At 52.4% G+C, this 14,846-nt stretch overlaps 7 protein-coding genes across 7 annotated transcripts; 4 read left to right on the forward strand and 3 right to left on the reverse strand.

The window, feature by feature from the left end:
* Positions 1 to 442: 442 nt before the first annotated feature.
* On the reverse strand, positions 443 to 1,816 carry PV08_11254 (uncharacterized protein; the record flags this gene model as incomplete). Its single annotated transcript, XM_016385564.1, has 3 exons — positions 443 to 793; positions 928 to 1,640; positions 1,696 to 1,816. The coding sequence occupies 3 exons, from the start codon at positions 1,814 to 1,816 to the stop codon at positions 443 to 445; spliced, it is 1,185 nt and encodes a 394-aa protein (XP_016230508.1).
* Positions 1,817 to 2,440: 624 nt separating this feature from the next.
* PV08_11255 (uncharacterized protein) lies at positions 2,441 to 4,609 on the forward strand (the record flags this gene model as incomplete). The annotated part of the gene is made up of 1 exon (XM_016385565.1): positions 2,441 to 4,609. The coding sequence occupies one exon, from the start codon at positions 2,441 to 2,443 to the stop codon at positions 4,607 to 4,609; it is 2,169 nt and encodes a 722-aa protein (XP_016230509.1).
* Positions 4,610 to 4,700: 91 nt separating this feature from the next.
* On the reverse strand, positions 4,701 to 6,067 carry PV08_11256 (uncharacterized protein; the record flags this gene model as incomplete). Its single annotated transcript, XM_016385566.1, has 3 exons — positions 4,701 to 4,778; positions 4,835 to 4,934; positions 4,992 to 6,067. 3 exons carry the CDS (start codon positions 6,065 to 6,067, stop codon positions 4,701 to 4,703), a joined length of 1,254 nt encoding a protein of 417 aa, XP_016230510.1.
* A 449-nt stretch (positions 6,068 to 6,516) lies between these two features.
* PV08_11257 (uncharacterized protein) lies at positions 6,517 to 7,413 on the forward strand (the record flags this gene model as incomplete). Its single annotated transcript, XM_016385567.1, has 1 exon — positions 6,517 to 7,413. The coding sequence occupies one exon, from the start codon at positions 6,517 to 6,519 to the stop codon at positions 7,411 to 7,413; it is 897 nt and encodes a 298-aa protein (XP_016230511.1).
* A 705-nt stretch (positions 7,414 to 8,118) lies between these two features.
* Positions 8,119 to 10,784, forward strand: PV08_11258 (uncharacterized protein; the record flags this gene model as incomplete). Its single annotated transcript, XM_016385568.1, has 3 exons — positions 8,119 to 8,287; positions 8,338 to 9,810; positions 9,898 to 10,784. 3 exons carry the CDS (start codon positions 8,119 to 8,121, stop codon positions 10,782 to 10,784), a joined length of 2,529 nt encoding a protein of 842 aa, XP_016230512.1.
* A 1,119-nt stretch (positions 10,785 to 11,903) lies between these two features.
* Positions 11,904 to 12,345, reverse strand: PV08_11259 (uncharacterized protein; the record flags this gene model as incomplete). Its single annotated transcript, XM_016385569.1, has 2 exons — positions 11,904 to 12,079; positions 12,129 to 12,345. The coding sequence occupies 2 exons, from the start codon at positions 12,343 to 12,345 to the stop codon at positions 11,904 to 11,906; spliced, it is 393 nt and encodes a 130-aa protein (XP_016230513.1).
* Positions 12,346 to 12,742: 397 nt separating this feature from the next.
* On the forward strand, positions 12,743 to 14,612 carry PV08_11260 (uncharacterized protein; the record flags this gene model as incomplete). Its single annotated transcript, XM_016385570.1, has 6 exons — positions 12,743 to 12,893; positions 12,967 to 13,176; positions 13,224 to 13,295; positions 13,349 to 13,668; positions 13,766 to 13,871; positions 13,918 to 14,612. The coding sequence occupies 6 exons, from the start codon at positions 12,743 to 12,745 to the stop codon at positions 14,610 to 14,612; spliced, it is 1,554 nt and encodes a 517-aa protein (XP_016230514.1).
* Between the last annotated feature and the right edge of the window lie 234 nt (positions 14,613 to 14,846).

Genomic DNA, 14,846 nt, shown 5'->3' on the forward strand with positions numbered 1-14,846 from the left:
ACAACAACAACAACAACAACAACAACAACAACAACAACAACAACAACAACAACAACAACAACAACAACAACAACAACAACAACAACAACAACAACGAGAACGTCCAAGGCAGTATTTGTACAGGCGCTGCCGACGTTCAGCGAAGCATGTCCCCGTTGACAGAAAGGGGGAACAGACCCAAGGGGAATCCATGGTTTCGTTTCAAGCAAGTGAAAAACAGACAGGGAAACTATAAAAATCATAAATCATGTATATACAGTACATCGTGACAAAATGGCTTACCAGTACACTACCCTGGTAAGGTCCACAAGTTGACCACCCTCCCCAAGGGCGATAGTAAGCTGGTAAGCTAGTAATCTTGGTTCGGCAAATGTAACGGACGTACAACCAAGTGACCTGACCTAATGCAAGTGTGACACCTTTTTCCCTTTGTTTTCAACAGCTAATTAGCAGGAATCGGAACGGGCCCGACTGGACCCCTACTCGCCCCCACGTTCGCCTGATGCATGCTTCGAGGCCCGTACTTTTCCAAAGGATAGTCGACGGCCGTGTGGAACGTGCCGTAGTTATCCCACATCACCACGTCACCCTCCTCGACCTCAGGCAGCCAGATGTACTCCGGTCGCAGGACGCGGGTTTGGATGTTGTGGAGGAAAGCGCGGATGGCGACCACGTCGTCGACCACCTTGGCTGGTTCCGAGGTGGATGAGCGCAGAAAGAGCTTGCGTGCGGCGAGACCGTGCACTTGGAATGCTTTCTCTCCCGTGATCGGGTTCACCCAGACAAGGGGGTACTGCAACAAAAGAAAAAAAAGTGTTAGTCACCGTGAGCGGGCTAGGTACGTTTTGAGATGGATCATGTGTGTGTTTGTGTGCTGCAGGATGTGGAAAGTGTTTGTTCGGCAAGGACACACGTAGATAAGCTTACCCTCTTGACATCGCGCTCGTCGTATTCTCCCAACTCCTCAATCGTATGTTCCTTGCCCTCCGACTTGAGGCCCAGTCCGGTCGAAGGGGCTTTGCAGTTCTCGATCCACATGTACGGGTGCGGAGCGTACTCGACCCAGCTGTGGTCGGCGAGTCGTTGTTCCTCGGGACTGAGCATGTCGTAGAGCTGCGACGTGCTGAAGAACGCAGTGAGCCCAGGAGGCGACGTCATGCTCAGTCCCGACCCGTCGTCCCAGCGGATGGTCACGTCTGGGCCACTCGGGAGCTTGACGGCGCGCAGGGTCGTGAACCACGCCGGGTCTCGGGCGTAGAGGGGCGCGTCGATGTGCCACCGTTGGAAGCGCGTGATGCCCTCTGCGAACTCGGCTTCGTTGGGCGGATCGGCGTGGAAGTCGTTGGAAAGGCCCTTGACAGTCAGGTTCTTGAGGCCGTAGTGGTCCTCGCCTTGGTATCCTTTGCCGATAAGCCGGACATTCTCGGCGCCAGGAATACCGTAGACGTCTCGCGATTTCGAGAGGACGCCGCCTTTCTGTTGAAATGTCTTCAAGTCGCCGTGGCTATGGACCTGAGAGGCCTCTGGGTCGAAACGTGTCACTAGCTCCCAGTGTTTTTCTGGCCTGAGATCCTTCTGGTTCTTGACGACAATGACTTTGTGGGTCCATATTGTTTCTTTCAGTCCTTTGACGTCGCTATCTGCGTCGTAGTCTTAGCTGGCTTCTCCTTCGCAAGGAGACAAAGTACAACGTACCAGAGATGTTGTTGAGATCCAACCCTTCTACTGTGGCGCCAAAGTTGAATTTCTGGTCTTTGTGTTTGATGTATGGCAGGACCTGAAATGTCGGTTCTGGTGTAAGTGCTGCGGGAGACATGGTTCTTTGTGGTCCGAGTGCTCTGGCTTACTACTACCAGTCTGAGGTGCAAGTTGGGTTTGATGAGGTCCACTGCTTAACAAGTCGCGAAAAGATGACTTATGAAGCCAACTGGAGTTTCCATCGGATGTACGCGACAAGGTATCGATAAGCAGTGATCGTCGCATTAGGCTCAGGTGAGGTCGAATAATTGGTAGTTGGGCGGGTTTTCTGTGCTCGGCCGAGGACGATGTATGGCCTTATCGCACCCATCGAACACACATTCAGATGGTCGGCCGAAGATACATCAAGCACGGTAGCTGACCTAGTATCTGGCATAGAGCGCAGAGAGGATCCAATAAGGAAGGGTCGGTTGATGTATGTCAGCCTGTGAGTGCCCTGACTAGAATTGAAGGTGTTGACTGTTGTTACTAGTCAGGACGAGCATCTTGTCGAATCGCATCGTAATGATTATTGCTTATCGCAACCTTCTCGTCTTCCCCTATAATCGATTATCGCCTTATCGAACCCAGACGCACGACTAGAACGACGGGACAATTGTGAATGTCGCTGGCTTCTTTCGACACTGTCAACGAGTTCTCGTCAATTCAAGGGCCATGATACTGCGCGCAGCGCTTGATCTCAATGTCCGCTGCACCTCGTAGGAAACTGGCTTGCCGTGTGTGCACCCGTCGCAAAGTTAAGTGCGACAAAAAGATTCCATGCGACAACTGTGTCAAGAGAGGTACTCCTGCACAGTGTGAGCGTGCTGAGAATGATGGGATCCTTGCTCGAGGCAGCTCGGTTTCTGCAGGGCAACACGATGGAGGTGCCGCTTCTCTCAATGCCCTTCAGGCTCGCGTTGCCGAGCTCGAGGCTCTCCTACAAATGCAAAGGGGAACCGATTCACACACTGTGCCTCACTCTTCTACTCCCGCAATTGAAGAAGCCATTCAACGAACTATAACGCAAACCAGATCATCTTCACCAAGTCACGATTCAGATATTGAGGATGCAGTCACCGTTCTGGAATTCCTGGCGTGGGGCCGCATGAAGGATCCCGACAAGGCAATGCTGTCTCCGGAAGCTCTCAGAGTTTCTGAGTATGATGATGGGACTGGTACCAGCCCAGCAGGTGACCTTGAAACTGCTTTGGATCCAGACCCGAATCTCCTGTCGTGGTTGCAGATTATCCTACCCTCGCGGCGACAGGTCTACCAGCTCGTGGAGTATCACAACAATTGTTTGCTCTGGTTTCACGGCTCATATGTTGCCGCATCATTTTCCAGAACACTGGACTCATTCTACACTGAACACAGCGGTAGATTCGACTCGAAAGGTCTCAACCTGCAATGGGTTGCACTGCTGTTCTCCATTATGACTGGAACCATCACTTCCGCACCATCAAGTGAGGCTAGGAGTTGGGGATTCGATGAGAATGAAGCCAAAATACTATCACAAAAATGGCACAAAGCGGTCATTACCTCTTTGAATGCTGCGAACTTTACTGCACACCACTCCTTGTACGCCGTCCAAGCGATAGCCTCGCTGACAAACGCTGCCCACATGCTGGGCCACTCGAATACGCAATCGATCATGCTAGCATCAGTGGTCCGCATCGCACAAAGCTTAGGTCTACATCGTCTGGATGAGGATGCCCGAGGGTCAGACAGTGAGTTGGAAGCCGGCCGCCGGGCGTGGCAGGAGCTCTGCACGCAGGACTGGTTCAGCACTGCCTTTTCCGAGTCATATTCCATCAATCCACTACACTCGACTTCACTCCCTCCCAAGAATTGTGATGACAACATGAATGTCCTTCCGGATGAGGAACCGACCATCACCAGCTTTTGCAAGTTCTTGGCCAAAATTGCGGCAATCATGCCAGCTTTACAAGATGCTATGGCTTTGTCCAGCACTCTATACACTAAACACGAGGCGGTTCTCGTCCATGATAAAAAGATGCGTTCGTTGGCCACAGGGAGGCCTTGTTTCCTTGCGCATACTGCACTCGACAAGAGCTGGCCCTGCTATATTCCCTGGGCACGACGCGCGATCGCGATGAGTTCCGCTCACAAGATCATTATGATCCATAGGTACGCTGCGCCAGACATAACGAAGCACTACTACAGAATTGCTGATATTCTCGCCAGAAAATTTCTGGGCCTAAGCTTCTCCAATCCTGTCTTTGCTTTTACTCGCCGGACATGCTTAGCGGCCTCCAAAACCATTCTGAAAGAATACCAAGCAAGCAGCAACGACGAAACGAGTCCGATGCTGTGGACACATCAAGCGTTTTCGGTAGCTGCCTGCATCATTATATGCTTTGACATCCTACATTCGCGCTCGTCTAGTCACGATGAAGAATACCTAGTAGACCAAACCGTTGAACATCTTCAATCGTGCCGACAAAAGAGCATGATAGCTGCCCGGGGCGTCAAGGTGCTGAAAGCCCTCCAGAAACAAATTGAGAACCGCGGTGAAGTCCGGAGGCGACTTGTCGATAGTCCAAGAGATGAGCCTCCAAGAAAACGACGCCGAGGATTTGATGCTGCAGAGTTTGCCCGATCATTCGTGGACCTCGAAAGTGACTCGCCCGCTGAACATGACACGCAACAACGTCGCGAGAATTCTGCAGCGGCAACGTATGAGAGGCCTCAACGCACGGAAGAGAGCCCCCAGATGGACGACGAGGACGAGCAGGTCACCTTGCCATCAGACTTGAATTGGTTGTGGAATATGCCATCGCATGACCACGATGGCATGCAGACATTTAACAGCTTGCTGTCTTTTGCTAATCAAGGCCTTGGGCTATGAAGCTAGTGATTTTACTCTTAAGGGTGGCGATCGGGCAGAATAGGCGGCCCGCAATACTTGGACGGATATATAAAACACGACACAAAAAGCCTCACCCCGTGGGATGATCAGACGCCGCAATGTTGCACTGATGCATAATCCTTGGGCCGTATGATTCGGGGAATTCGGTCTCGGAGGTGTATCAGTAGATTTGTCTCACGAGCAGGGGCAGTCAGTTTCACTTACGATGCTGTGCCATAACGCACGGTTGTACCAAAGAACAACATCTTGCTCGTCGTGGCGATGTGCGTATATGTTTTCTGGCGAGATGGCCGGCCTCATGATCCTTCAACACACGCGTCAGCGACTCGATCTGTCACAAAATATCGTAAGAGAGACACACTTGTGCATAAACTCCCGGACTTGGTTGAGATCATCAATGATCTCCTCTTCTCCGTCAGGGGTGCTCTTGAGGAAGAGCTTGACGGCTCCTTGTCCGTGGACCTGCAACGACTTTTCGCCGGTCTTGGGGTTCGTCCAAACCATAGGGTAGACGCAAATCTTGCTCTCGTCCACTGGAGGAAGTTTGTCTCGTGGCAGTTCCAGGCCCTCGGTCTCTAATATGTGTCCAAGACGCGCACTGTGGGCTGTTGACATCCACTTGAAGGCGTGCGGGGCGTACTCTATCCTGCTGTGAAGGGCAATCTGCCTTGTTGCCTCATCGAGAAGCTCAAGTGCTCTGGACCCAGCGACGTAAGCAGTCGCTCCGGGTGGAATCTTCATCTCGGTTCCTGTACCGTCTTCCCAGCGAACAGTCACATCTGGGCCTTTTGGGGTACGCACAGCTAACAAGCATCCGACCCGTGGTGGCGGGATGTTGTACAAAGAGCCGTCCCAGTGCCACTGATAGAATCGGCTGGCTCCCTTGTCACGTTCTTCTTGGGGTATGTGAGGCGGAAGATGGAATTCGCGATGGTCTATACCCTTGATCTTGAAGCCGGGAGGGAACTGGTAGTGACCTTCCGGGACCTCGCCTCTTCCTAAGATGTGGACTTGAGGCTGGACTGGGACGGCAGGTCGACTGGGAATCCCGTAGATATTGACGTTGTTGTGAGACGTAAGGAACGGGTCGGCTCCGTGGGCAAATCCTCCCGTCGTCTCTTCAGGGTCAAAGTTCGCCGTCAGCAGATATTGATTTTGGGGTGTGAGCATTTCAGGCTGCTCCTTGAAAATCAAGACTTTGTGTTTGTGTAGTGCATCGGAGATCAGTTCGAAATCGGCGTCGGTGAGGTTATTCAAGTCAATTCCGTAGACCTCGGCGCCAAAGTCTACCTTGCTCTGTTCCGGATGCTTCAGAGGGACAATTCGCCCATCGGTCTTCTCGGCATGCGGGAGCGATATGTCGGCTGTTCTGGTCGCAATTAGTCGCGCTTTGACGCCTTCTGGGGCAATGACTTCTGTGAGGGCTTCGACGACCATTGTTGCGGACAGTGATATCACAAACGATATGAGAACGCTATTGAAAGGGCTCAAGAGCTGCTAGGAAGTCGACATCGAAGACATCTTTTCAATGGTGAGACTTTGGTCTAGAGTCTCCGGCGCCAGCTAGCCATCTTAGCTGGTCTACACTTCCCCAGTTCTCCGAAGCGGACATCGGCCGAAGGAGATCATTGTATGTCGTACAGTGAAGAAGATAGAGCTGCGAAGCCGCGAGGTATTGGGTTAATCGGCTCAAATGTGATGAATTGAATGCCCTCGGCCGAGCCCGATTTCGGTTCCCGGCCGAGGACCCGCAAGTCATGGTGATGACTGAGGCAGGCATGCCATTGTCGTGGGGACTGCCGAAGAATAGATGAGGCTTGAAATCTCTCCTCGTTTTTTCATGTAGACTGGGCTTCTAGACCGCGGAACGGTCAAGAATAAACAAGATGACGAGTGTGTCACGATATTGCCTCACACGAAGCGGCACCAATATTCATTATAGCTGTGCAGGTAGTCAGCAAGGCCGTCTCGCATTATTGCTGCATGGACTAGGCGGCTCGACAGCGACATTTCAACGTCTCCTTCCATCAATCCCGTCGGATTACCAGATCGTCAGCGTTGATATAGAAGGGTTTGGAAAGTCGGCTCTCAATCCAGAAACACCTCTGTCCTTTGCACGATATGTCGCCGACTTACACGATCTCATCACACATTTGCAAGAACATTCTCCGACCCTTGCGATCGAGGATGCCGCTGGTAACAGCAGCAGCAGCAGCAGCAGCAACAGCAGAGCCAGCGACAATGGAAATGTCCTGCTCATCGGACACTCGCTCGGCGGCATTATCAGCCTTCATTACGCCGCCAGTTATCCGGGCAAAGTGGCAGGACTTTTGCTGCTGGGTGTAGGCCGTTCGATCAAAGGGATACCACCTGCTCAGCAGCGGATGCGCGATCTGGCAAAGGCAGCACGAGAAAAGGGCATGAAAGTCGTAGGCGAGATTGCCATCGCGACGAATTTGCCCGCGGATCGAGAGAACGAAGTCGCACACCTACAAGAAGTGCGGGACGCAGTGGCCTCATGCTCGGCTGAAGCCTATGCGGCGACGGCTGAAGTGCTCGCAAGTGATGATCACTTAGATCCGGAGTATGGTCTGATCAAGTGTCCGGCCGTCTTCGTCGCGGGTGACAAGGACGTGATTAGCCCGCCTCAACGGTCGAAAGACATTAGCAGTCTCCTTGGAGGACCGGCAGAGGTGGTAGTTGTCAGGAGTGGTCATCAGATGATCTTACAGGACCTCAAAGGCGTACAGATTGCTTTGACGAGATTGCTCGCCATGCTCTAGAGAGTTTGTCTGAAGCGCTTCGTTACCCCGTAGAAAGGGGACGAATGTGGAAAAGTGCATATAAACGTGTATGCTTCTCCGTATTGATACAGGAAGACCTCATGTAGTTCACCGTACGTACTCGGACGCGTTTCTCGACGCGAACATCCTCGACTTCTCCTTTCTTCGACAACTACTATATGTCTAGGTCTTGACTTCACGTTTCTCCAGTCTACATATTTATCGATCACCTCATCACAGGGCTCTTCTTACCGTGATGTCGACCAGAGATGGGGCCAGGACGAGTAGTGCCGATCTCGGATGTCTACTTGAGTGTGTCTGGACTTCGACATTGGTGTGAACGTGCGCTCGACCTTTCGAGAGGCCTAGACCTCGCTTACGCAAACAATGATATTCTTTGTCCTTCTTGATCGATTCCACCATATGGACGAGGCTCCGTGCAAAGTTCCCCCCTTCCCTTCCTTTGTGTTGTTTGCATTCCACGGCATCTGATCCCGCCGTCACGCCCAACTCAAGAGGTAAGTGGGTTTCGCTATACAATGGCAATCCGGTTTCCCGACTCATCGCGGCCACTTTCTCTTCCCAACGCAGCCGACTGTCTTCTTGACAAAGGCGAGCGAGGACAAAAATCATGCTCTTCCCACTTTCTCCGTTTCTCTCTCCCAAGGTCGCACCTCTGCGTCAAGCTCCCATCAGGTCGCAACGATGACGAGCTTCCCAAGTGCATTGCTGGCAATCTTCCTCAGTTTGACCTTTGACCACGTCGAGGCATTCTGGCGTATGCGATGTGGTACCGTCCAAGTTGGACGAGTTGATCCCATTGTTTCGCCTGGCGGTGTTGCAGGTCACTGCCACACCATCGCCGGGCCTAACAGTGAGTGCTGCGAAACTGTGAAAAAGGTAGATCGTACTGACTCCGTCCAGATATCAATACTACTTCAACATTCGACGACCTCCAAGCCGCCTTCTGCACCTCTTGCGAAGTCCAAGCAGACAAGAGCGCATACTGGACTCCTAATTTGTACTACCGTTACCCTAATGGATCCTTTGCGGAAGTCCCCCATGATGGCACAGTCGCGTATTACTTGGATCGTGGGGTGGATGTCCCCAACATGAAACCTTTCCCGCCTGGTTTCCGAATGCTTTCGGGGGATGCCGCCGCCAGAGTCTACGATCCTAACACTCTTACTTGGGGCAATAAGACTTTCGGTCCGACTCCAATCTCAAAGAGAGCCAGCTTCGCGTGTCTTGACAGCAGTGGTCCTATACCCGAAACTCCAGGCCTCAATATCACATCTTGCGACAATGGTCTCCGAGCGCAGATTCATTTCCAAAGTTGCTGGGACGGTGTCAATTTATACAAATCAGACCAAAGTCATGTTGCTTATTTGTCCGGTATGGACAATGGTGTTTGCCCTCCCGGCTACCCTGTTCTTCTACCTCATATCTTCCTTGAGATCATCTACTTCCCCAACTCTGTCGCAAAGAAGGGCGATGGAGGCATATTTGTCTTCTCCCAAGGCGATACCACTGGCTATGGCTTCCACGGCGACTTCCTGAATGGATGGGACCCCCAGGTTCAGATCGACTCAATCAAGCAATGCATGGGACCTGGGGCTACCAATAACGGCGCCATTGGCGCCTGTCCGCCTCTCGCTGCTTCCGAGGACCCCTTTTTCAACCAGAATTGCCCTGAGCAACCGGCCGTCGTGAACGAGGCTGTCCATGGCTTGATCCCCCTTCTACCAGGCTGTAACCCTCCAACTGGTGGACCTCTCCGCGCCGCTCAGAACATCTGCCCTGTCCAGCCGTCCGTCGATGTCATCGACAATCAAGACTACAAGAACCGATCGGTCGCAACAGTTGGCCAAAAGATCGGCAATTGGCAGTACATGGGGTGCGCGTTTGACAAGTCCACACCTCGTCCCCTGGCCGGCAAATCTTACTATGATACAACCGGCATGACCATAGAAACGTGCACTGCATTCTGCAAGCAAAACGGCTATGCCATGGCTGGAATGGAGGCATCGTCGCAGTGTTACTGTGGTAGTGCCTTGAGCCAGCTCATTCAGGACCCCTTGACTTGCGCCGCGCAGAACTACTACGTGTGCTCGGGCAACTTGTTTGAGTACTGCGGCGGGCAACAGCTGATGCAAATCTGGAACGACACCACTTACACTGGACCTACACTCAAGGGTCTTCCTATCGCAGGCCAATCGAAGTTGCCATTACTCGACGGCAGCACCGCGACGTATCAAGGTTGCTATACAGAAGGCGTGGGTGCAAAGGCACTCCCCGGATCGAAGTACTCGAATAGTACGGGGATGTCGCTGGAAAATTGTGCCGCGTTTTGCCAAAAGGGCAACTACGCGCTGTTTGGGACCGAATATGCGCAAGGTATGTGATTGTCCTGCTTCAACCCTCCTTGTCCTCGCCGGCGTGCTCGTCGACGTCGCTCTGATAGCTAACCCTTGCTCCTTCCAGAGTGCTACTGCGGCAACAGCATCACAACCTCTCAAGTGCTCCAGAGCAACTGTTCGGCCATTTGTACCGGCGACAACACGGAGTTCTGCGGCGGCAACTCTAGACTTTCCGTCTGGGCTCTGTCAAGCTACGTGCCTCCGACGACGTCAAGCGGCGGCCCATCTTCGCCCACGGCGTCAGCGTCTCCGTCCCCTGCAGCGACGGGCATCACGTACCTGAACTGCGTGAGCGAGACATCCCCCAACCGCGCCCTCAACGGAAGCTACACGTCCAGCGGCAGCATGACGGTCGACCAGTGCGCGTTCACCGCGCAGGGTCTGAACCTGGCGTACTTTGGTCTCGAGTACGCAAGCCAGTGTATCGCCGGCAACGTGCTCAACAGCGGCTCTGGCGTTCTCAACCCGAGCAAGTGCAACATGAATTGCGCAGGAAACAACACCCAGACGTGCGGCGGATCGAACGCCATCTCCTTGTACAACAACACACTGTACGTCAAGGCGACGAACCCTGACCCCGTCACCGTCCCCAACCAGCCCGGCACCCAGTACGGGTACGTGGGGTGCTACAGCGAGCCGGCCGGCGCCAGAGCCCTGGGCCCCAATGCGCAGTTCGGCAGTACGCAAACCACGCTGAGTACGCTGACCGTCGAGGCGTGTGCGGCCTACTGTTTCGGCAAGGGCTATTCGTGGATGGGCGTCGAGAACGGCAACCAGTGCTTCTGTAACGGCGCGGGTATCATCAATGGCGCGGCGCAGTCTGCTGGCGGTGACGCGGACTGTGGCACGGGATGTCAGGGCAACCCGAAGGAGAATTGTGGCGGGAATGCAAAGATCAACATCTACCAGTTGAAGAGCGGTAGCAAGAGGAGAGCCAGAAGGACGTGGTAAGGCGGTGAAAAAAATACCCCAAGTTGCATCAGGATGATCGATTGGTTCTTTTTTTGTGAGTACTTTGTAGTCTTTATTTACAGTGCATATCTGGGCTTCTCATACTCCCAATTCCCGATGAAGAAAGACTACTCACGTCGAGATTCATGAAGCCAATGTTACTTGAACGGTGCTGCGATAAGAAAGGGCTCTAACCCAGCTTTGCTAGCTAGTATTTATCGATCAGCATTAAGTGATGGTTTGAGCATTGTGGTTTTTGAAAGTCTTCATTGCCGTCATGAGCGGTGTTCCATCGCAACATGAACTCCTTTCCTAAAGTCGAGACTCGATTCGATACAGGGAATTCATCGAACCATGGGAAGATAACCGCGGTCCCTTGCACAGGGCCGAAGGATTCTAAATTTCTCTTGAAGAACCTGGAAATGCAGGGATCGTCGTACTAGAAGGGTGTCCACCGCACTGCCCATCTGAGTTGGCCATACAGCACTCTTCTGCCTTCCTCCCACACCCGTTTGCAAACCCGGAGGACCTGGGCAGATAGACCAGTACCATCGACGAAGAGAAGTTCATCGTCAAAGTCAGACCAGGACGGAGCCTTGTCGGGGGCCGGCCAAGAGACGGTATCTCTAATAAACCTTTTGAGTCTGATGTCCTCTACCAAAGGATCGGTCGAGCAGAAGAATACGAGGATTTCGCGATGATCCACAAACAGTTCGTGGTATATCTTGTCGAGGATCTCTGGTGGATAGTTCAAATAGCCCATAGTGCCCACCGGGCGACGTTGTTCGCGGTGTTGGAAGGCAACCATTGCCATACCTGCAGCCGTGAACACCGCCGTGGGGCCTGACTTGGTCGTCCTGGTCGAAAAATAAGGAGCAGGATGCAAAGTAGATATGCGCGACGGTCTCTGTGTAGAAGCTGAGGTCCTTGTGGTGGTGCGTCTATGTTGAATGCCGTTATTACTACCATGGAGAGTCGTATGCAGTAAAGTACTAGACGGTGTTGATAGCAATATCGTGAACCTGATCGTCTCCGTAAAGGATGCCGAGACACTGAGAGGCACTTTAACGTGCGGCCGGTGTATATGCGCCTTTAGCTGCCACAGCAGTCGCGACTGCTTCATCGTTTCTTCGCTTTAGAAGCCATTTTCGCCTTCCTTGCTCTTTCAGAAGCAAAGACCATCAAGTTCCTTGGTTTTCTCTTGGACACCTTGTGGACTTTTGCGTTTGACCGGCTCTTCTTCGACCGAGGATTGGTGGACTTTGACTTCGTGCCATCGGCATCGACCTCCATATCTGAGATTTGTGTTAGATGTCGACGGGTGCTGTTCGGGAAAACTCTTACCTTCTGCACCGTCGTTTGTGGGCTCTTCCGCCTCTGCTTGTTCAGTTGTATCGTCAACATCCATAGCCTTCTCCTCATTCGCCTTTGGCTTCGCTGCTAGTTCCTGGAGTTTGGTGGATAATCTTTCTAGCCGGGCATCGTGGGCAGGACCGAAGACTTTGGCACGCAGATTTCGGTGGTTGCGTTTTGTGACAGACGCTCTGGCTGATTTGGCCATGACGAGGGCGACTTGGGAGTTTGAGGATATCCGTGGGGGTCACTGGGGGAATATCTGAATAGCGTCAGCTTGAGAAAATATATCTGGCCTTTGGACCGAAAGTGAAATGAAGTGAGAGATGGTCGAAGACGAAAAAACTGCGGCTGGCCCACCAATCAGTGCCACTTCCGCTGTCGAATGCTGGACTATCACATCACTTTCTACTCCAGATTGACTCTTCGTACTACGACGACCGCATCTCAGCTTCTTCCCAGTTCCCGTCGTGCCTCGTCGAGACCGTTCGGGCCACAGCTGTGCCCATTCACTGTCCTCTATCACCATGTCTGGGTACCTGCGATAGTATTCTCCGGTTCTCCATCTCACAACACCTCCCACCTCGTCAAAGCCGCCTTCCACCATGGCTGGGTATCTGCAGGCGCAGGACCAGGCGCAAGCCATGGTGGCCCAAGTCAAGACTTTGACTGTCGAAAAACTAAAGAACCTGCTTCGGTCCGAATCGCTGCCTGTGTCGGGTGTTAAAAGTGAACTGCAAATCAGGACCATCGCACGTACGCCGCACTTCCTTTGCGTCGTTACCGCTTCACTGCGTCTGTCCGCAGGCTAACCTCGACTTCGCAACAGACATCGAAAAGCTGCGCAATGCTGGCGACATCGCAGGCCTGAATAGGCTTCGAGGGAACATCAGAGGCATTCCTCCGCCTTACAACAACCATTCATACCCTCCGCCTTATTCTGCACACACTCCCGCATCTTCCGCCTCCCCCCAGTTTTCGTCTCCGAATACCCATACGCCATACAACATGTCTTCGACGTCTTCATCCCATCCACCAAGTAAGAATGTGACTCTGTGAGCGAGAAGAGATTCTGATACAAGACAGGCCGCATCAGCTTCAAGAATTCGCCATTCTACACCATTGTCCGACCATTGACCCAGACCTTGGAGTGTAAAGGTGATAACTGTCACCAGACTATCACAACTCTCTCACTGACTGATCGGCTGTAGCACGAGAATCAACCCGAGATACCGCCCGTCTTACAATCACGCTCGGCCAGCAGGTCGCTTCCCAACTAGAGTCGGATTCGTCATACAGAGTCATGGTTTTCTGTGCTGGGGAAGGCTTTACACCATTCACCAGAGAATCAGAAATCGCATTTCCACACAATGTTGAACTGAAATGCAACTCTGATGAAGTGAAGGTGAATCTTCGAGGGCTGAAGAACCGACCTGGATCGACCAAACCAGCAGACGTCACAGATTTCATCAGGAAGAAGCCACCGAATTATCCAAACTCGGTGGAGATGATTTATGCATTGACTACTAAGGTGCGCCAGAAGATGAACTCTCCTTCCTTTCTACCCTTCTGTGTTCGATATCTAAATCAAGAATTATCATGCTAAACAGGCCAAACCTCCTACACAGAAGTTCTACTTGGTTGTCAATTTGGTCCACAAGAAATCAATTGACTCCATGGTGTCCGAGATCCGCCGAGGCAAAACAATCAGCAAAGATCAAGTCCTGCGGGAAAGTAAGTAGGGCACTCTTCAGATATTGACCTCCTCTGACTCTGCTAGTGCGGTCGAAAGCGGACGATCCGGATATTGTGGCAACGTCAAGCGTGTTGTCTCTGAAAGACCCGGTCGCATACACACGCATTGTTACTCCATGTCGGGCCATGTCATGTAATCATAACCAGTGCTTCGATGCGGCGTGCTTTCTCCAGCTCCAGGAACAGGCGCCAACGTGGACATGCCCAATATGCAGCAAATCTGCAGCATGGGAGAATCTGGTGTTGGATCAATATGTTAATGACATTCTGAATTCAACACCGCTTGACACCGAAGCGGTCACCGTTCAGCCGGATGGAAGATGGTCTATTCATACCGAAGGCGACAATACGAACCAACGCAAATCAAACCCCACACCAAGCGATGACGACGATGATGACGACGAAGATCTGGTCGAGCTCGGAGACAAACGCGACGCTCGGCCAAAAGTCGAAACACTAACACCTTACAGCGTTAGAACTCCACCACTTTCTTCCAGAGAGGATTCTAGCGCACCGTCGGCATCAAGATCCAACAAACGCCCGCGCGAGGATGTGATTGACTTGACGCTAAGTGACGACGAGGCGCCAGCGCCAAAAGCACGGAGATTAATAGATCCAGTTGCATCCACTGTACGGCCTCCTGATCGATACCACTTTCAATTACCTCCTAACCCTCCATCTTACACGACCAACAGGTTTAACTCAAATTCTTTATCTTGACACGACGGTTCTAGTATTCGGCATTCGGCATTCAGCATTCAGCGCGGCGTTGGGACGGAGGATCGATCACATGTTAACAAGTTTTTGCATTGGAGGAAAATAGCTACTTAGGTATGATGACAGCACAAGAAGAGTCCAGTCTTTGGACGGGGCCTCAGGAGTTGGGGCGGAGTTGTCGTCGCCAGCAAATTGCGAGATGAGCAGGTTCGGTGTGAGGGCGGAAGAGAAATCAGT

Source organism: Exophiala spinifera (assembly GCF_000836115.1).
Source record: "Exophiala spinifera strain CBS 89968 unplaced genomic scaffold supercont1.9, whole genome shotgun sequence".
NCBI lineage: Eukaryota > Fungi > Ascomycota > Eurotiomycetes > Chaetothyriales > Herpotrichiellaceae > Exophiala > Exophiala spinifera.